The following is a 23,135-nucleotide window of genomic DNA, read 5'->3' on the forward strand; positions in this document are numbered from 1 at the left end:
GCAGTTGTATCATCTGCAAATAAAACTAACTTTAAGTCCTTTGTAACTTTACAAATGTCGTTTATATAAAGATTAAACAATTTTGGTCCCAGTATTGATCCCTGCGGCACACCACAGGATATATCTAGCCGTGTTGACATATTTTCACCCATCTTCACATATTGCTTCCTGTTGGTTAAATAGCTTCTTACCCAGTTCAATACCAAACCTCTGATGCCATATCGTTCTAATTTTTGTATTAAAATATCATGATTAATTGTGTCAAATGCTTTTGTTAAGTCCATGAATACTGCTGCCGCACATTCTTTACCATCTATTGCATTGGTAATTTCCACTGTTATTTTAATTAATGCTATTGATGTTGAGATATTTGCTCGAAATCCATATTGGTTCTCCACGAGCGTCCCACTTTTGTTAATAAATAAATCTAATCGACTATTGAATAATTTTTCCATGATTTTGGAGAATTGTGGAAGTAATGAAACTGGTCTGTAGTTAGTAAACTGGTGTACGTCTCCATTCTTATAGATTGGTACGACTTTTGCAATTTTCATTTTGTCTGGGAATTTTCCGGTTAAAAATTATACATTGGTGATATATGTCAGAGGTTCTGAAATGTCTTCTATAACCTTTTTTATCATTACCATATCTATTCCATGACAGTCGGTTGAAGTCTTGGATTTACAATTTTTTACAATTTTGATTATTTCTTCTTTTGTTACACTTTTAAGAAACATGGAATTGGGATTTCTGTCTATGAGCTCACTCAAGTCCTCAACTGACCCATCATCTGCATTTGGAATTCTTTGATCCAGATTTGTTCCGATATTAACAAAATAATCATTGAAACGTTCAGCTATTTGGTTCATATTGTCATTTTTTGTATGTCCATCTAGAAAGTACTGGGGGTAATCTTTCTTAGCACCATTTTTAATGATGCTATTTAGGATGCCCCATGTTGCTCTCATGTTGTTTTTGTTCTTGTTTAATAATTGACTGTAGTATTCCTTCTTACATGTTCGTAGTATACCAATTAGCTTGTTTTTATATTTCTTATACTTATTTTCTGCCTCTATAGATCTTTGTGTTATAAATATTCGATACAATGTGTTTTTTTTGTGACAAGCATTTTTCAGTCCTTTTGTCATCCACGGAAACTACAAGTCTTCACAAAGTACACGGAAAAATAATTACAATGAAGATCTTGAACCCTTATTTTTTTAGATAAAGATTATTTATGTATATAATATGTGTTTACTTATTATGGTATATTATTCATTTATTCACTGTTATGTTACAGAGAACAAGGAAATGGGATAAAATTGCTATGGTATGAAAAGGGGTAGGATTAAATAAGCTCTGCTTCTTCATACTCCTTTTCGGACGTGCTGTAATGAAACAACTGGAAATATGTGATGCATTACATTGTATCGTATGCATGTTCCAAATAAACTGAAACTGAACTGAACTGAAGACCATTTGCCGACTTTGGTTCCCCTATAAATGGAGCTAAGTAATTGGTGTAGACTAATTCTACACTGCTACCTGGGCCTGGCCAGGTGAGGCATCTTTTTGCCTCAAAAGAGGTAAATAAACCTGTTACACTGACAAACACTAGAATTTATGTAGTAAGTATTACAAGTGGAAAGTCAGTAACACCACACGCCTAGCAATAATTAAGAGCGTGGAAGGACAGCTAATTTAGCTTTGAACATCAGAAAATCAAATAATATGAAATAATATACAATAATCCGAGATAATAATAAAATGGTCCGAGAGCCAGCTCCAGCTCGTGGTGCCCAAGACGAGACTTAAAACCAGGGGAGACAGGGCCTTCTCTGTGGTCGGCCCTAAGCCCCGGAACACTCTGCCCCTCAGTGTTCAAACTGCTCCCACAGTGGAGTGTTTTAAGTATCGTCTTAAGACACACTTTTATTCTCTGGCTTTTAACACTATGTGAGTTGTGTGGTCCTCTGTGTTTTTAAATGTTTATTTCTATTTATTGTTTTAATTGGTTTTACCCTTTGAAATCGTTTTGAATCATATTTATTTTTATATTGTTTTTATATTTATTTTGTTTTTATTCAGCCATTGGTGGAGCTAAGGATAGTATTAGAATCTTGTTTTTAATATTTTTGTGCAGCACTTTGGAAACATGTTTGTTGTTTAAATTTGCTATATAGTGGATTGTGTTGGATTGGATAATGTAGTATACTTCAGCAGCAATATAGCCGGAAACAGCAGAAAGAAAACAGCCATGAACAGAAAATCAGCAAACATATGGAGAACTAGAAAATTCCCACGGAAATTTTGATGGGCCTGTTATCTGTGCCCTGGACCTCTGGCCAGGGGTCGCCGGAAGCCACCGTACTTATTAGATGGTGCCAAGTGTCTGAATCCGTGAGTTTTAGGTGTCACTGTACAAAATGAGCCAGAGCTAGCGTAAAACAGTAGCATGTTTACACAAAAATGATAACACGTAGCATGTGTGCTAACGATAGCATAATAACAGTCAGCATGTTTCATATACCAAGTTATACAACTCAAAGGTATATGGATGCGGAAAAAGAAAAAAAAAAAATTAGAAGAAAAAGTTAGCATGCTTAAGTGAGCTTGCTAGCATGCTGTCGTTTGCATGCTAACAGGTAACAAGTGTCACATATCAATCAATCAATGTTTATTTATATAGCCCTAAATCACAAGTGTCTCAAAGGGCTGTACAAGCCACAACGACATCCTCGGTACATACCAAGTTTTATGACCCTGGGTGAAACAGTTGCAAAACTAGCTAAAAAAAGTTAGCATGCTAATGTTAGCATGCTAGCAAGCTAACGTGAGCATGATAATACTTAGCTTGTGTCACATACCAAGTTATATGACTCATGAATTGATTAACGTGGACCCCGACTTAAACAAGTTGAAAAACCATTTAGTGGTCAATTGCACTAGACTGACCATACGTCCTCTTTTCCCTGGACATGTCCTCTTTTGCGGGTCTGTCCGGGCTGTCCGGACGGGGTTTCTTAAATACCTCAAATGTCCGGTATTTTGAGTTAGGATTGCATGTATTTTCAATGTACGTCCAGGGTTAAGAAGGGGTTAAAAACAAAACAAATTGTGAAGGTGTCCACAAGCAGCAACAACATTCGTGAGGGAGGGGCAGAGGCAGAGAGCGAGACAGTCGAGAGACAGACAGAACACAAGAGAGAAGCCGAAACGTAAATGCAACTTCACGGATGATATGCGGGAAAAGTATCTTGTGTTTTTGTCCTGGCCGTGACACATGGGAAGCAGAATGCACTGTGTGCAAAGCAGGAACGTATATATCTGTGGCAAATAAAGGGGCCAACGATCTACAAGCCCATATCGACACTACGAAGCACAAAACAGCTGTGCAGGGCGAGAGCTCGTCTGCTGTTTTTTGTTTAAATTTAATTAACTTGTTTTGAGGCATTATTTATGTTTAGATTATATACAAGAGGTTAGTTAGAATATTTCTACCTCTGCATTTTTTGTCCAAAACTGTGAATGTTACAGAATATAAGTGTGACTTATTTTGTTACTGTCAAGCAGTGTTGGCATTAATGCACTTTTTGTGTCTTTTTAACGCATTGAAATCAGAAAGGACGCAGATTTTAAAAATTTTTTTTTTACCATTTGCGGCCGACAGCTAATGTTTTATAGGCCCACAGCACATTGTAAAAATACTATTAAAATAAATAAAAATATAACAAAAGTGAAATAAAAAAGCTTACAGGTGAAATGTAATTTAGAAAAAGTTGCAATGTTGACTAATAAAACAAAGCTGTTTTTTTTCCTTTCAAACAGTCATTGCTCAAAATCAATGTTATTATGAATTATTGACCTATCAAAGGTTCCGATTACTTTACATCAAATATTCCACTTTGAAAAATATTTTTGGTGGCAGATTTTGCATATTTTGTGTGTTTGCCATAAAAAACATAGTTGTTTGACAAAAAAGGGCGGAAAACAAACAAACAAAAAAACAAACAAACAAAAAAACAACATAAAAAAACTAAAACATTTTGAAATGAGGAATAGATCTGAAGTTGATGTAGACCCCAGAGATTTAAGCGTTAAATATAAAATGTATGTATGCCCAGGCACACCATTGTCATCATTTCATGACCGAAGCAAAACACTATTTACACTTTTATATTGAAATAAATACACCTACAACTTATTAAATAAAAACATAGAAAAAACTACCAGCAGCAGTAAATTTTAGATCCATGAAGGAAAGAAGAAAGTGAATGAATGTTTATAACTGAATACATTTACATATGCATACACATTTGTTTTCTTTTGTATTATTTTTTTAATGAATTAAGTAACGTTTATAACAAACCTTTTCCAAAACACAATATAGAATTAGAGCTATAACAGGATAATGCATACATTTGTCATTTGTTTTCAAGACGCGTACAAAAAAGTGGGACCGGACCCCAAAAATTTACTGTGGGACCCCATTTTTATGACGGGTCCCTGGGACCCCATTTTGAAAATTCCTAGCGCCAACACTGCTGTCAACAGAGGAGAAAAAATGCTTTATTTAAATAAATATATTATTTATAAAGCAAGTTCGAGTATCATTGGCAAATTTTCACCTAGTCCCGGACTTGGCGTGCTGCTCGAGGCACACATATGTGTCCTCTTCTTGGGATTTCAGAATATGGTCAGTCTAATTGTACAGAATATGTACTGCACTGTGTAAACTGTACTATTTCATATAATATATTCTCTTCCTTTGCAATTTACTAATAAAAGTTTCAATCAATCAATCAATCAAAAAGGTGTATGGCTGGGGAATTAGAGAAAAATAAGTAAATTTAGCAAAGAAAGTTAGCACTTTATTGTTAGCATGCTTACGTTTGCATGCTAACAGTATAGCAATTAATCCGAACAGCTGGAGTATACCGCGAAGTCACGTAACCCGGAAATGCCACTTTACGTCAACGCGTTGCGTCACAACCTACGTCATCACGCCCGTCGCTAATACAGAGCGCTTTCTAGTGACGATAAGACGGGTAAGATTATCTTGTCACACACCCTTCGCCGGCACCTGTCACTCTTTTGTCACAGGGACAAACCAGCCGTCATTTGGCTCTAAGTGCTGATAGGAGTGGCTAAATTAACAGGCGGGCTGCCTTGTACGATAGCGGAGCATGAATAAATCGGCCGTCCCATCCCATGCATAAGAGGCTTGCTGTCATCGCCACAACAGCGTCACCTTAAAAACTCCACCCCCCGCAGCATCCTAAAGACAGGCCCTTTGTAGTTTGCAGCAAAGCTAGGTGGTTAAGAGATGAGGGGGGTAGTCAGAGACCTGGGGAACCATAGCAGCATTTGGGACATTTGGCTGGTCAACAGCATGTGTTTGTTTGCATCACACATCTGGCAACGGCTTTGGGATTTACTCTGTTTCTGGAAGAGCCGCAAAGCATCACCTGCACAAGCCTCTCAGGTACACACTTGGAGGATACTTGGGCATTTAGTGTAGTCAATAGCACACAAGTTACGCTATTCATGATTCAAGTGTTTTTCATTTATTTTTTATTTATTTATTTTTTACCCATCTAATTTTATCTGGCAACCATATTTGGCAATGGAGTTAGGCAGTAGCACAGTTTGTCAGCAATAATGAAACATGTAAAATGAAATAGGCTATATTGTAACACAGTTCAATTGTTATTATTTTAAAACAAAGCAATTGAGGGGTAACATTTTGAGTTAAGTACAGGTGTTTTAATAAGTACCTTAAGGTTACTGATTTCCACAAAATATGGTGGGCTTTTTTTAAATTTGCAGTTTGGTAGTTTTTATTTTTTTTAAAATTATTAATCAGTCCAACAACATAATACACAATAATACAATTCCAATTCCAAAACCAAACCAAGCAACATTCAGAATAGCAATTGACAGAGCAATTGAGAGGACACACAAACAATCCACAAGTAGTTGAACAAAAACAAATAATAATATAAACAACATTATTAATATTATTAATAAAAATTCCAACATAGCAGTAATTAGAAATCCCTCATTTACATTATCATCACAGCCAGTTTGGTAGTTTTGAACCACTCTGCATGTGAATTACTGCCATCTACAGGGCTGGAGTGCAACCGCAATTTGACGACTTTTCAATTTAGAATTATTGCAGGTTTGTTTTTATTAAACAATTTTAAACAGCTAAACAATTATACAAATAGAATATGCTTGGTTGTTTCCAACTCTTTGTGTCTTACTAGAGTTTAATAAAGCGGCTATTTTTGTAACAAATGTATAATTGATTTATTATTAAATATAATTATTATTATATTATTATTATTTATTTATTTAATGCTCTTTTTATGCATTTGGATGCTACATTTTGATTCAAATGAATTAACTCCAGTGGGTAGTCCTTTACCTATTATGTGGATGTGATTGTCTCTACTAGCGTCAAAGTTAGTGTATTATACATAGTAACAGGAAGAATAGAACAAAACAGGGCTCGTATACCTGCAGGTGTTTAAGAGTAAGTGTAGTGTTTAAATGATTTTACACTACAGAGCATGCTTTTATTGTCATCTATTGACTCACGTTGCCAGTGCATTGCGGCGTCTAACTCATGATACCTTCTATTAAATTTTGTCTTACGCATAGAACGAGGTGCAACATACTTCGAATGTCATGCATTCGCCGAACATGGTTAATTAAATACACACATTCCGAAGTACTCATTAAGGCCGTCATTAAAGTGCGCCCACCTCAGAGATAAGCCGACGTCCTTCTTGCTCTCTTGTTTCCATTCCTCTTTTGACATTTAGAAGATCCACACTGACATTTACCACAGCAGATCCACCACTATGTAACTAAGCTCTTCCCATGCAACCTTCTGCATTCTGTCATTGACCTCAAATGTCCCCTTGTAGCATCCTCGCTAGTGTATGGATACCATACGATATAATAATAGTGCCGCACGGACGTGTCTTTCAAAGAATCGCTTAACATACACAATGAAAGAGTTGAGTCAAAGTTGAACAGAGGAGTTTAACATTTGCAAAATATAATAATTTGTGTAAAAGCTTTATGGTCGTCTGATGTTATTGCACAATGCCCTTTCTTTGTATGTCCCCAACCAGTCTTTTGTCATCGTGCTTTGCTGATGCTTTTTATGGCTATCGCATGCAACTGTTTGTTCTTACGTAACTTCTACGGTTTCTCTTTTACATATCCAGTGTTGTTGTACAGTAGTTCTGTTTTGTTATTGCCCCTCGTTCTTTTTCTTGGTCCCCTATCAGGTCAATGACTTTTGGATGTTGCTGTTGCTTTTTACTCTCTTTTTGGGCCCGTGCTATTTCCTTTGTGTCTTTTAAGCAAAGTAGAAAGAAGGCCGACACATTTTGTTACTGTCGCCCTTTGTGATTACTATTTGTGATTACTGTCCCCTCTTAAACAACGTACTGGCCAATAGCATTCCAAAATAATTCCATCACAAACTGCAAGAGGAGTCGGGTGACTGTGGAATCAGTTTGATGAGGAAATCAAACAAGGGAAAAACATCATTTAATTAAGAAAATGTTTTTAATAGGTAAAAATAGGAGGAAAATATCTTAAGTGTGTGGTGTATTTATACAAACTAATTTGGATTAAATGATGAATGGAATTATTATTGTGAATATTCATGGATATTAGAGCTACACAAACCCCCAAATAATTTTTCTAATTTGGGAAAAATGCACTTAAAAGGAGCCATATGTAATAATCTTGCCAAAAATGGTACTGCAATCATGGTCAAAATTATGTAGTACCTTCCCCCTCTCCCTGACTGAGGTTGCCAAATAGGCAACCAAATCCAGCTCGATCGACTGGGCTTCTCCAAGGAACTTCAAATGGCAAGCGACGAGTCCTACGCTGTAGGACTGACATATGGTTATTGTCAGTACTATCAGAAAACAAAGACTAAAACGAACTACAACCAACGCTAGCAATGGTTATACTGGTGAAAATAAGTAAAGCATGCCTAATGCACGCCCAAAACTAAAGAGGAGACATTTTATCCAGATATGCCTATAGGTTACTGTTTCAAACGTGGCGTTATTATTGTAAATATATATGGAAATTAGAGCTGCACGATTAATCGACATTGAACCAACATTGAGGTTTTAATTAGTGCGATAACGCTTTTCTCAACATTTGAGTGGCAGACATGTACGGCAATCAGAATTGTTGAGCCCTTGCGTCTTTTACCTCCTGGCCAATCAAAAGTGTTTACATAACAGCAAGTTTGTGTGCGCTGCAGTGGAGGCAGCCAGTACGCTAATAACAAACACCACTTGCACTTTGGAAAAAGTTTTGATGGTGACTAGGCCTAGGCCGATTGACTTATTGACTAACGATAAATGGAATGATAAATGAAAAGGAAGTCGAAATATTTTGCAGACATCGATAAATTGCTATGTCCATGTGTGTGTTTGTTTCTTTATTTATTGCCTCAAACAGGTAGAAAGAGGTCTGAGTCTGTGCATCGCTCTCAGCACCTGATCGCGTTAATTTAACTGTAGAATTAAATGAACGCAGTGAGCCCTCTTTACGGTCATCCACAGTCTTTATCTTGCTGGGCAAAGAGCGGCTCGGCTCGTTTACACACACAGGAAGCACGGACAGAGAGCCTCGGTACTCACTAGTAAGAAGTTTGGCACAGTCACAAAAATTAGTAGGAACAAATTTGATTATTATTATTATTTTATCTTCAACCTGGATGAGCAATATGAGACCATCAACACGGACGAAGCCAGAATTCTGTGATCACGTGATGGCAACAAAAAAAGACAACCCAAACTAATTTTTACCAGTTGGGAAAAATGCACTTAAAAGCAGCCATTTGTAATAATCTCGCTAGAAATGGTACTGCAATCACAGTCAAAATTCTGTAGTCCCTGACTGAGGTTTCCAGATACGCAGACGAATCCAGCTCGATCAACTGGGCTACTCCAAGGAACTTCAAATGGCAAGCGACGAGTCCTACGCTGTCGGACTGACATTGGGATTGTCAGTACAATCAGAAAACAAAGACTAAAACTACAACCAACGCTAGCAATGGTTATACTGGTGAAAATAAGCGCATGCTTAGCAGCCTAATTTACGTACAAAACTAAAGAGGAGATATTTAACCAAAGTATGCCTATAGGCTACTGTTTCAAACGTTTCAGATTGCCATACAACTTGGTACATGTAGTCCACAATATGCAAACACGAATGAGGAATTATTTTACCATGTGATTTGGCTGTCTCCATACGTTTCACATTGCCATGACAGCCGTGCTAATGTTGGAACCATTTCCTCAACGTATCAGCTTTTGAGCGCTTTGAGTATCTAATAATAATAGAAAAGCGCGATATAAAATCTAATCCATTATTATTATTATTGAGAACGAAATAGGCACTGACTACCCATATCCACATAGGTCAAAATATATTTTCGACAAATAAAACCTGTCAGTTCGATTACACATCGACATACAGGCTAACGGGCATATATTTCCCCCGTTAGCCTGTATGTCGATGTGTCATTGACCGGGCTCGCATGCTAAGCATTCGTTGCTAGAACATACTAGCTTTGTTAGACAAGATCATAGACTGTATTGGACAATATAGTTTACATACGAAATGTCCATTTTATAGTTTACATACAAAATGTCCATTTCCATTTATTACAAGTAAGAACAAACGTGAATTTCTTACTTACAAGTATTACGAAAATGTAAATGCCTTACTTCCCTATCTAGGAGGAAATTAGCAAGTTTGGTGTCAGATGAAAAAATCTTGTCCGCCTTCAATCGTCTCCATCTTTCAAAAGGCTTCCCCGATACAAATCCTTGTTTTGTTCTTGGCTTTGTCATGAATAAGTTGAGAATCATAACGATGCCTTTCTTTAGGATAATTAAAGGTTAATTTACCTGCTAATTACAGTACAATGGTAAACCTACAGTAATGAGAAATATGTTTACATCCTTTTAAATGGTTACTTGGATTATTATATATTATGATTACATCACATAAGATCACTAGTTTTTATTGGTTATTTCTTTAGTTTAAGACATGATGTAGACAAAAGTCTGCAATATTTTTGAAAGTAGATAATTGAATATTGTTCTAATGTTTGGCAGGTACCTTGAGACAACAATATGTTGATTGACAGTCTAAAAGTAACTTATCACTTATGTTCGCAGTTATCCATCCATCTATATTCCACCGCTTGTCCCTTTCGGGGTCGCGGGGGGTGCTGGAGCCTATCTCAACAGTTATATGCATCAAAATATAAAAATTGCAAATCAAATAGCAATTTTGGAGAGAAATCTCCAACATTTTCTCAAAATCGTGCAGCCCTAATAAATGTAATTATATATAATTTGTATTCTGTAATTATATACCAAGTATTTTTAAAAAAATATATTATCATTATGTATTGTATTGTTGATAAATAATCTGATTATTATTATTGTTATATCTGAGTGATGGGCAGGGAACTGTAGGCTTTTGCTTCTTAATGCTCCTATTAATATTACTATTGTTTTTTCAGATGACTATATTGTATTGGAGATACTTTATTTGTTTTTTGTGTTTAAAATAAATAAATGAAACATTTGTTTATTCATAAATATTTCCAAAAGGTTTTGAGGCATGATTGGGAGTAAATCTAACAAATTAAATGTCAATTTAGCTGCTTTCATATGCAAAAATGTCAAATATGTTTGCAAGCTGTGCCAACACACAAGATGACGACATAAGAACACTAGGGATTTCGGAGACATCAGCACGGGGAGTTAAGTTTCACAGCTGGCGCACATGCATTTTAAGTGCACAAGTTTCCGAGAGAAAGTACAGCCAGTGCTGGCAGGCACATCGACGTCCGCAAGGCGCACTGGACAGTAGCCATGCAGCTCAGTGTCTCTCTGCCTCTGGGGACATTGTGTACCTTGACAGGGAGGCCACGCTCCATTTTTAATAGCTCACCTTGACCCCTTGCCAAATAGTCTAACACAACTGGAGGTCAAACAGGTCACACTTATGAAAGCAATGGAGCAATGGATGCCCTTGCAAGGTTAATAGGGATGCAAGGACTTTGGAGTAAATATGTAGTTTAGGTAGTCTTTAGGTTGCAGCTCAAAGCACTCTCCACAACACAACTAAACTGCCAGGAATTGTCCTCATCAATAAGGACACACTACAAGATTTATACAAAGGACCTTGTTAGAAACATTTTGGCCATTTTGCAGCCACATAAGATAAAATACATGCACCACCAGACAGGCCGTGGATGCACAGACTTGGCAAGGCAGAGGAAGTGAAAGGCAATGCAATTGTCAGTGAACTTTTACTTTGTTTGGCATTCGTTTTACTGCAAAGTGAGAAACACGGACTCTATATTTGGGCTGTCCTTGTCCAAAGTCTCAACACCCTCAGTGCGCTCTGAAAGCGTACCTAATGTTGCAACACGTACTGGTATACGATTCCATACGTGAAATGGACTGGATTGTTCCATGCACTTGCGACACAAGAAACTTCCATGCCTCTCAATTTGACATACATGCTGCAAATGACTTATGCCGTCTGTCATCTGTTGGCATCCGAGGACAGGTGTGAGCGTCACTACTGTCCCTTTCCAGCGTGATCGATGGCCGCTTTCACTCCCATCTGTTTCCGTCCCTTTTTTGCCAGTCATCTTACATGAGTGCGGCCGGGAAGTGTAAATCAAATGTAAAATCGGTAATGTCCGAAGGGGATACATTTGCTCTTAATTTAATAAGAATAAAGTGTAACTGTATGCTGACTTGAGCTTCTGAACTCAGTCTGCCAAGCCCTGAGCTCAGATTTTGGCTACAACCACTACAGTGTTGCAAGGTTACTCTGGCTCAGTTTGCAGTCTGCGACTCGGGCATTGTCAAGTGTCATCACAGCGCCTCTGGCTGCTCCTGAGCCCCGTTGGAGTTTCAGATCATTTTAATCATTTCGACTATGGCATCTGCGTGTCCTTCTGTGAGGTTTTCCTGATGAAGTCAATATGTGTTTTTTCCCTATGAAGACATGTCAAGTTAGGATACACCGCCATACATTGAGTTTGGATTTATGTCCATATTGCAAGTGCACAGTTAAAATTAGCTCTTTCATGGTGGTTATCAGTGGTCGTGTTTTTTTAGTGAGCTGGCTTATGATAAATCATTCGTGTCAACCATCTCTTCTTTCAACAGACAAGCCAAACCTCTTACTGTACCGTGTGCCTCTCAAAGATGGATGGGGGGGCCCCTTTTATATTCTACCCTGGTACTGTCTGTTTTGCAACATAGACTTCTTTTTATGTTTGGAATATTAAGAAAAAGTAGCGCGCTATTACTAAATACTGTTTGTATTTAGTGGTTGTAAACAGTGCTATCCTGGCCTTCCACTGATATTTACTGCATGTGTTTGCTCTTTCATTAGCAAAATAGCTTTATCACATTCCTGTGCCTATCTAGTAGTGTGTACAGTGACCATTTTGACACAGAGCAGGCGAGTGATGCTGCTGGGCTTAGCACTTGAAGGCTCTCAAATGTCCCATAGCCCAAGCAGTGCCAAGCCCCCTCCCCAAACACTTGACCCTTGCTGACGCAGTCTGTCCATTTGCATTTAGGTCCACTGGCCTGCTGCACTTCCAATAGTGTGGAGAGGGACAGGCACTAGGATTACTGAATAAAGTAGAAGGACTGTAGGTATTGTTTTGGTTCTTTAGGAATCTATTGCCGCCCTGATGGTGTCTGATGATTTTTAATCCTTGAGTGCTTCCACTGGAGTGTTACTCTACTCTGCACAACTGACGGGAGCACTGAAGGGTTGAGCTGGCTCCGATTGTTTTGAAAGTCTTTCCGTCTGTTTCACGGACGTTATTGATCCTGTTCTCGTCTCAAGTCGGTACCTTGACGTGACTTTTCACCCAGAACCATGAGTTACTTGATGAAGACAGCAATGCAAGGCCAGCGAGTTGACAATGCAGGTTTTGACCTCATTCAAAATCGGATCGAGTCATTGAGCGGCAAGATGGACACGCTCATCAACCTTCAAGAAAAGGTCCTCAGTCGGCTGGATGCTGAACCTGTAGGCACTGCAAAGGAGGAGAATCCTAAAGTTAGCAATGAAGAGATCCTTGTCCCACGTGGAGAAGTGGGACAAGAAGTTAAGGAAATATACCAGGAAATGAGCACCATTATGTCAGCGGTCAACCAGCGGTCTGAGATGCAGGCTCTGAAGCTAGAAGGCATGGAGAAACTGGTGCTCAGCATGCAGCAGGTGATCAGCTTCATCGGGGAGACGGTTAAGAGCTCCAGAGTGATGGAGCTCATGTTCAAAGGGCCTGCCACCAGAAAGGGTAACAAAGGAAAGCAAGTTCTGAAGATGAAATCATCAGACACCAAAAAAACTGAGAAGGTGAGAAATAATAAATAATGATAAATGGGTTATACTTGTATAGCGCTTTTCTACCTTCAAGGTACTCAAAGCGCTTTGACAGTATTTCCACATTCACCCATTCACACACACATTCACACACTGATGGCGAATACTGAAAAAACTGAGTACATTTGGTCATTCCAACAATTTGCAAGAGTTGTGTGTCATATGTTGGTCCACTGATGACTGTTGACATCTTTGGGATGATTTTAGTGGTATTGTCCTGTCTTGCAAGAGGATGTGAAATAGATAATTACAGCAGAGCTCTTGCATTGCAAATGTGACTTGGTGTGAATTGAGTTTAATGTGCTGGGGCTTGTATGCATGCTGCACACTTGCTTGGCGCAAGCCAGCGGGACTCCAAGAATGGCACGAGTAAAAACTTTGGGGCGGGGGGCAAGGAGGAAATGGAAGCGGCCCTCTCTAGAAATGCTGTTTTTGGATCTGGGGCACAGTATTTGTGGTCTATAAGGACACATTGGGAATCCGGTGTCAAAAGGATTGTAATGAGTCAACATCTTCTTGCCTTCTCTTGTTCGCTGTCCAGACGCTCCGGCATGCTTAAAGATTATTTAGGTCTCTGCGTTTCCTCGACTTCAGTACTTGGAAAAGCTGTTCAATACTAGCACTTATGTTGATAATTACAGACATTTGCCCCAAAACTGCAATGAAATTTCATAATTTAAGAGCTCCACCAATATTAAACAAAAAAAAAATTGCATTAGAAATCAATGATTTATGTTCACGGATTTCCAATCTGTATCTCCGAACATATTCGATTTGTGCATTATTCCCTGTGAAATTAGAGAAAAAGGAGTGACCTATAACAATCTCAAATTATCTTACAATAATGCTTAAGTTTGTTTCTAGTTTCTCCCAATTATCATGAAAAGGTCATTAAGTGTTTTTTTTGGCATCAAGAAAGGCATTCACTGATACCCTATAATACGATATCTTATCAGTGCTCACTCATCATGGCTTATGTAACCAGAGTCAACAAGAAACAAGCAAGTTGTCACCTACTTGAAAGCATTATGTCACATTTCCTAAAAAGGTCAGTCAATGAATAATGATCATAATAAACAACAACTGAGTGCAATATAGGTCCAACATGACAAACCACCTACTCTATGGTCCAGTGGGACTCACGTTTCAGGGAATTTCTTTTTCCCTTAAGAGCCTCCATCCCCTACCACTACCACGGGTGTGACATTCCAAAATTGATGTAGAGTAATTTCCATTACTGGTGGCAACCCCTGGTCTCCCAATCAGAGATTTGATCTGCAGCAAGTGTCGCTGTTGCCAGGCACACAGAGGACCGGAAATATCCTCTGTGCTGTACCTCACAGCAGCAAATGTGAGAAGCCTGCAGGTTCAAGAAGACTTTTTTCCATGTGAACCTGAGCACACAGTGTTTAGTGAGTTTCCTCAGTCGAGACATTTGGACTGGGGCCTCCGGTCACTTGTAATATTTTCCGCTGAAGGTCAGACCTTGGCGTTGCATTCCGTGGTTGAGTGCAGCAAGTGATAAGCTATAAATTCACTGCCCTGCTGCCTTCTGTCCATCTGCCACAAATAATCAAAGGCATGTCGTGGCACACATCGGAGCGTGCATGAGTGAAGTGCCTGACTGAAACTCGAAAACAATGGAGTTGTTGCCTATTTTTGTGTCATTTTCATGATGAATTGCTTTTCTCTGTCTAATTTCATCTTGTCTATGTGTTATTTTGTGACTCCTGAGTCACGCATACTATTGTCTGTAATAAATAATTGTCCAAGTCAAGGCTAAAAACACTGTATAAGGGTGATGGCAAAAATACCGTATTTTCCGCACTATAAAGGCACACTTAAAATCCTTTTTTTTTCTCAAAACTTGATAGTGTGCCTTATAACCCAGTGTGCCTAATGTAAGGAATCATTTTGGTTGAGCATACCCACCTCCAAGCTATTTTGTTTGGTACATGGTGTAATGATAAGTGTGACCTGTAGATTGGTACATGGTGTATGATAAGTGTGACCTGTAGATGGCAGTCAAACATAAGATACTGTAGACTGCATTATGATGGGTTTCAAGTAAACAACACCAACATTTTAAATGTTTCATTGAAAATATAGAATATTACACATGGCGCTCAAAAATCTATCAATGTTTTACTACGTCTTTGGTAAGGTATGAAGCCGCACCGCTTGATGGATTGTACTGTGCTTCAACATACAAGTATTATTATGGTGTGTGTATAAGGTAGGGCATTATCTGGTGTTTAGTTTCACAATATTATGCTAAAGCAACTTTTCTTACCTTCTGGTACCTGCTGATGTTTATTTGGGATCTGCGTAAATCCTGAAAAATTGCACACGTCCGCCTTTGTAGACCGTGCCGACACCGTAGTCGATAATATTCTTTTTCTCTATCTTCTTGTTATGAGACATTCATCCTCCGCTGTTGCTATTTCTAATAAAAAGTAGTGTAAAGTTCTTACTTATATCTGTCAGTAAACTCGCCATAAAAGCACTAAAACATACTGGTGTAGTGAGTTTACATTGTTCACCCAAGGAACTTTAGTTATTAGAGTTTCGGTCGGACTTTTTTTCATGGGACACATTTCCGGTATGGTTGCTTCCAGATGAGGAGATGCTGCTCCGTTATTGATTTACGTAAAGTCTGAATGTCATTAAAACAGTTCGCTCCATCTTTTGACACTTCTTCCACTCCCGTCCTTGCACGCTACACCGCTACATCAAAGATGACGGGGAGAAGACGCTGCCGAAGGTGAGCCACTTAAATAAGACCGCCCACAAAACGGCGCGTCCGGAAGAGACTGTCAGAAAGCGGCTTGAAGATGATCTGTAAAACATAATCTATGCAACATTTTGACCAAATAACCACCATTACATGTTATGTAGACCACAAGGAAGTGTTTTACATTTAGAAAAAAAAAAGATAATATGACTCCTTTAATGTGCCTTATAATCCGGTGCGCCTAATATATGAAAAAAGATCAAAAATAGACCATTCATCGGCAGTGCGCCTGAAATCCGGTGCACCCTATGGTACGGAAAATACAGTAATATATAAGGTTCATTTTGGATTGACCCAATGACTTATTGATTGGATAATTTTTTACTTTTTGAATGTCAAAAGTGAGATCTCACCAATGAAATATAAATGTCCTGTTTTAAAAAAATGTTTTTTACGTGACTCATCTCATGTTGTCGTAACCCTACTAACCGCTTACATCTTGTCTTTTTACTAGAAAACTACCTCTAACAAAGCCAGTAAAGGAAATCAAGAGATAACTTCTGTTTGTGAGCCTGCTCCTTCACAGCCGTCTCACAGGACAAAGCTCCACGGACCAAAGCATTTCCTGGCTGCTCGCAAATCCGCAACCTTTGTAGGTTAACTCGTGCTCATCCAGCTTTGCTTCTGTGTTTATACAATACAATTAACACTCCTTATTTTCTCACTGTACTTTCTGTTATAAAATCAGTTGTATTATGTTAATGCAGTCAAATAAAATGCATTACAGTATATTGCAATTATGTCTGTGATACTATTTTCAATTGTATGTCTCACAGCTGAAAGATCACAAAGGCAAGGACGGCGCAGAGAAGCCCAGTTTGATTCCCAAAGGTCTGAAAGGCCAAATGAAGATGAAACCTCCGGACACATCAGGTACATAAATCAACATAATATTACTTGTACTATGTATTGGTAAATATTTAGCAAACATATTGTTATATGCAGCACAGTGATGGAAACCAGTCGTCAAATGTTAAGTGAAATTATCATAGCTTTTGTTGTGTTTTTTTTTCTTCTATACTGGTTTACTGTCTTCTGTGTTAAAAAAGAAGACATATTTATGATATTTGTGGCCTTTCACATTTGAATCGATACTGTACCAATTCTTGGTACCTGGGAATCGATACTAGTACTCAACTGTACCAATTTGTTGTACTTTTGTATGTGTTTACATGACGGTTTCCCCTTAATTGATCGTGGCGACCCGCCATGGAAAAATAAAAGCCGCCACACCTTACATTTTTTTATTCCTTTGTTTACATAAAAACAAATTAAAGAATATAATGTATTGTAGCGTCCAGAAGAAGTCACAAAGTCCGACACTCTTTTTAGATTTTATTGCCAATTTTCCTGCTTCACTCCCAGACACACAACACTTCCTCATTTTTCTTAATCCCCTTTCACGCATGGTGTGTTCATAATCATGGGAACTCAACATCAATAACACATGAACATCAATAACACATGAACATAAACATTCATAAACAGTATGAATGATGGCCTATTATTTGCACAGTATTGACGAGTGATGCACAGAAAATTCAGCCGCCCAAAATAGACTTTGAAAAACGAAACAGCACAACCAACACCGTATGTTTTGATTACTTATGCAACACACAAGATTGTCTGGAGCGGAGGCAGCATGTCTGATGTGGACGTACTTTAATATATACAAGATATACCCACGGACAGCGATTTACAAAATGTGCAATGTGCAAATATTAAAAGGACCGTGGCTCTCTTTTAAGGAGAGAGTGCAGTTGGAGCAGCAGAGCAGCTCTCACTGTTCGTCGTGGACATCAAGTGACAGTAATAAAGAGTCTCTAAACACGAGTACAATCTCACCGGAAAAAGATGCTAGATGTGTTGCTATTCGTTAATAATAACAAAAATGTCTCTAAAAAGATTGGAGACGTCTCTAGAAACGACAATATTCTCAACAATGTACATTGTACAATAAGCAGCAACAATTGAAACATTGAGAAAAATGTTACAATAAATAATGAATACTAATACTAAATAATCACACATTTGTTTTTAAATGTGTGTTTTAGATTTTTTTAACCTTTTAAAAAAATATACATCATCATTGCAGATTAGACAATTTTAGGATGATGTCGTGTTGACCACGCCTATAGGCACACCCCCACAGGTGTATCGCAATCTGGGGGAAACCATGCATGTGTTAAATCAGTGGTCCCCAACCACCGGTCCGTGACGCATTTTCTACCAGGACGCACAGAAACATTAAGTAACTCATAACCTAACGCATTTTCTCAGACTTAACGTTCACCTTTTGCACTAAACACACGGATAGCTTGTTAAGAGATGTATATCACAACTCCTGATAGGAAGTCACCATTTGTTATATAGTACATGGGATAATGCACATTAATGAACATATAAAATGTTAATGTACCAGATTATAGCCAAAAGGTAATTTCCATCTGCAGTTCCCAGCTGGGTCATAGTATATTGCAGGGGTTCTTAACCTTTTTGACCTTGGTGCCCAACCTGTGCGCTACGGAGGGGCCCAGGGACCACTCCAATATTAACACTGAATGAGTAACCTTACTCTTGATTTTGATGCTTTCTCCAAAAATTATATCTAACCTACTTACAGTTTACTTATATAAAAGCATGTGTAAAACACAAAGATTACTATTGATTTAACAAATAAACTTTAGGCTCAGTTCAGATTGATTAGAAGAAGTACTAATCAAATAAACCAGTGGTTCTTAACCTTTTTTCAGTGATGTACCCCCTGTGAATTTGTTTTTAATTCAAGTACCCCCTATTCAGAGCAAAGCATTTTTGGTCGAAAAAAGAGAAAGTAAAATACAGCACTATGTCATCAGTTTCTGATTAATTAAATTATAACAGTGCAAAATATTGCTAATTTGTAGTGGTCTTTCTTGAACTATTTGGAAAAAAAGATAGGTTTTTATTTATATTTATAAAGGATTTTTGAATTGTTGCTATTTTTAGAATATTAAAAAAAAATCTCACATACCCCTTGGCATACCTTCAAGTACCCCCAGGGGTACGCGTACCCCCATTTGAGAACCACTGAAATAAACAATACATTTACATACAATAAGTATTATGTTGTGCTAAAATAAACTAAATTAATAATAAATATGTTTCTTAACTTAACTGTCAATAAAATTAAAGTGCAAATTAAAAAAAAGCTTCACCACTTTAGTCATAATGTTTGCACTTAAGACATTTCTCTATGACATTAGCGCCAGACTTTTTCTGTTTGTTTTATATTGTCATTACTGCCACAAGTGGTGGAAAAGTGTATTACAACTAAGTACCGCTGCGGCCTATATGGACCACAGCTGAAAAACAGATATATTACAATTTAAAAGGGGCGCTCACGGGCCAACACTGGTATGGTTAAGAACCACTGGTATATAGTATATGCCATCAACAAAGAAACACGCCCAGGGCTCCCACGACTTAAGCGTTATAGTGAGTTGATTTTTCATGCTTATTTTTTTGCTGTCACATGTGGAAAGCCGGCCTGTGAAAATAATGCATACATCTAACCGATCCCTGGTGGAAAAAAGGTTGGGGACCTCATATTATGGTTATTTCTTTCTACATTTTAAACACTCTCTTGTGGTCTAAATAACATGTGACGGTGGTCAAAATCTTGCATAGACTATGTTTTACAGACCATCTTTAAAACACTTTCTGACTGTCTCTTAAAGATGCACCGTTTTGTGGGTGGTCTTATTTACGTGCCTCCACTTCGACTGCGTCTTCTCCTCGTCAGCCATGTTGTAGTTTTTAGCGCTTCCATATCGATATTATATTACTGAGAGATATAAATTCGAAATATACACTACTTTGTATTAGAAATGGCAACAGTGGACGATGCATGTGCGAGCCAGTCTGCTCCACAACAAGGGGATAGAGAAAAATAAGGAACTTGTTGACTATAACATCGAACTACAATGGCGGACTCACGCAAAGCGCTCTGGATAAAACTTTACCATATTTGGAGACATCCGTTAATGTAACCAATTGGAAAAAGTTGGGCAAATTCCAGCTCGTTTGGAGGAAGTACTAAGGAAGGCAATATTGTTTTACAAATATCTCCGCCATGCTTCTATGATTTGATTTAAACATTTTGGGATTTTTGCAGATCCCAAATACACAAACAGGTACCAATAGATAAGAAAAGTTGGTTTCGTAGGTTCCCATTATTAAATGTTCATTGTGTATATATTTAAAAAAAATCTAACATTCAATACTGAGCTATGCTGTCCAGTTGTCATCTTGTTTTATTGCTTCTGCACTGTAAAGTACTGTACTGTATCATATAGTAGGCTTTGCATGCAGTTGCGATACCAAGATGTTAGATGGCAGTAGAGTATAGATTACGGTGAGTTGCCTAAACCAGGAAGTAGTTTTTGCCATTAAGTTGAATGTGCCAGTCTTTTCTTTGGTTAATCCCAAAAAAATGTTTACACTGTAAGTATTATTGCACATCAGAGATTTGACTGTAATGTGTATCTTAGTTGTAATTTTGATTACCAAATTTGGAGGTGTTGTTCCCCATGTAAAATTGATTATGGTAATCAGTAATATGTCTTTGACAAATTCATGTAAATTAGCATCGAGCTAGTATATTTTGAAAAGTGGATTCTTATTGTACTTTTAATCGCCTTCTTTCTTTGTTGGCATGGAAAATTTGTTCTTGCAGTTTTTAAACCAGTGTGCAACTGGACGTGATGTCACGCGCAACAGATATATCGAAATATGGCACCGTTCAATTTTACGTGAATCGGTACAACCAACAGACTTTGGTTGGTACCTTTAAAAGTACCAAATTCGGCATCCATCCCTATTTGTGGAAATGGTGTTAAAACAGATGACATTTTTTTTATAATACACTCATCCTCAACACATTACCCAAATTCACACTTCAATTATAAGCTTTTTTTTTTAACTGTACGACTCTTAACATTTAAAAGGGGCTGTTTGCAACATTTACACAGATGCCTCGAGGGCGCCAACTTTTTAATGTATTTTACACAGTATATCCCGCCCTCTTACGGCTTCTCGTACGTAATGACGTAATTACGTACGTAACAAATGCACGCGCATTAGCTTAGGGTGTTGTTAGCTAATAGCAATTTGGATAGCTAGCGTTAGCTGTCATTGAATGTATATTCATAACAACAACATGACTGCAAGTTGTTCGTTGCTTCTCTTGGACTATTTTTGTATGTGTCCACGCACTCCCTGTGCGAGAGACCGGGTGATTGACCGCCGTAAACACCAATGGTTTTATTCGGGCCGGTAAAAATCTTTATTGCATACACTTTGTAATTGTGAAAAATATAGACAATTGTCAAACAAATGTGTTCTGTTAAACCACTAATTATAACATAAGCTAGCCGGTGGTGTTCTTGTTATATTTTTTGCTTTGAAAAATGTTACTTTGAGGAAGTTGCATGAGTGAAGTGCCTGACTGAAACTGAAATAATGGAATTGTCGCTTATTTTTTTGTAAATTTTCATGATGAATTGCTTTTCTCTGTCTAACTTCATCTGGTCTATTTGTTGTCATTTTGTGACTCCTGAGTCAAGCATACTATTGTCTGTAATAAATAGTTGTCCAAGTTAAGGCTAAAAACACTGTGTAAGGGTGATCAAATCCAATCAAATCAACTTTATTTATAAAGCACATTTAAAATTTACCACAGGGGTAGCCAAAGTGCTGTACAATGGGCAGGTTAAAAGATAATACGAGAACCGAGCAAACACAACACAACACAAACCGAACATGATCAAAAATAAATAAATACAATAAATAAAACATAAAAACAGGTTCACAGCAGGTGTATTATGGGGCGCCATTGCAGGATGGATATCACTCAGTGTTAAAAGCCATGGATTAAAAGTATGTTTTTAAGAGAGATTTAAAAACAGGAAGAGAGGAGGCTTGTCTAACACTAAGAAGTAGGTCGTTCCAGAGCTTGGGAGCAGCAGCGGCGAAAGCTCTGTCACCTCTAAGCTTCAGCCTTGTGTCTGGGACCGTCAGTAGCAGCTGATCGGCTGATCTTAGGGATGGGGGGGCAGTAAGGCTGAAGGAGGTCGGAGAGATGTTGGCGCGAGGTTGTTTAGACATTTAAAAACAAAAAAAAGGAATTTAAAATTGATTCGGTAACACACAGGGAGCCAGTGAAGGGACGCTAATATAGGGGTGATGTGCTCACGTCTGCGGGTCTGTGTTAGCAGACGAGCAGCAGAGTTCTGCACGAGCTGCAGGCGGGCGAGGGAGGCCTGGCTAATGCCTACATACAGGGCATTGCAGTAGTCAAGACGAGTCGAGATAAAGGCGTGGATTAATTTCTCGAGATCATATCCTGATAGAAGCGGTTTCACTTTCGCTATTTGGCGTAATTGATAAAAGCTTTTTTGAACGACGCTGCTGATTTGTTTTTCGAATTTAAAATCTGAGTCAAACTTTACCCCCAGGTTTGTGACACAGTCGCTGAGATACGGGGTCAGAGTGCCGAGGTCAACGTTGGGGGAGGGAGAGCGACTTGGACCGAACAACATAACTTCTGTTTTGTCTTCATTTAGGCTCAGGAAGTTAGCTGAAAGCCAGGCTTTGATGTCGTGCAGGCAGTCAATAAGACGTTGAACCGTGTTATTTTGTGCCATGGGAAAATAAATCTGGCAATCATCGGCATAAAAATGAAATGCAATATCGTAGGGGGAGAAGGTAAAGCGCAAATAAGATTGGGGCAAGGACTGAGCCCTGGGGAACCCCATGTGGTAAAGGAGCTGTGGAAGACATAAAACTGTCTATTTTTACACAAAAA

General features: G+C 38.2%; 1 protein-coding gene across 5 annotated transcripts in view; it reads left to right on the forward strand.

Annotated features, from left to right (window-relative positions):
• Positions 1-5,123: 5,123 nt before the first annotated feature.
• mylk4a (myosin light chain kinase family, member 4a) overlaps positions 5,124-23,135 on the forward strand; it is a 31,862-nt gene continuing 13,850 nt past the window's right edge. For 2 of the 5 annotated variants that reach the window (XM_062022547.1, XM_062022550.1), the window contains exons 1-3: positions 12,719-13,467; positions 16,743-16,880; positions 17,065-17,161. In XM_062022547.1, coding sequence (XP_061878531.1) covers positions 12,985-13,467; positions 16,743-16,880; positions 17,065-17,161 — 718 coding nt within the window. In that variant the 5' untranslated portion in view covers positions 12,719-12,984. Of the gene's footprint in view, positions 5,486-12,718; positions 13,468-16,742; positions 16,881-17,064; positions 17,162-23,135 lie in introns of those variants that run through there. The other 3 variants (XM_062022551.1, XM_062022552.1, XM_062022548.1) reach the window with 3 other exon arrangements.

This window comes from Entelurus aequoreus, linkage group LG16, assembly GCF_033978785.1.
Source record: "Entelurus aequoreus isolate RoL-2023_Sb linkage group LG16, RoL_Eaeq_v1.1, whole genome shotgun sequence".
NCBI classification, from domain to species: domain Eukaryota; kingdom Metazoa; phylum Chordata; class Actinopteri; order Syngnathiformes; family Syngnathidae; genus Entelurus; species Entelurus aequoreus.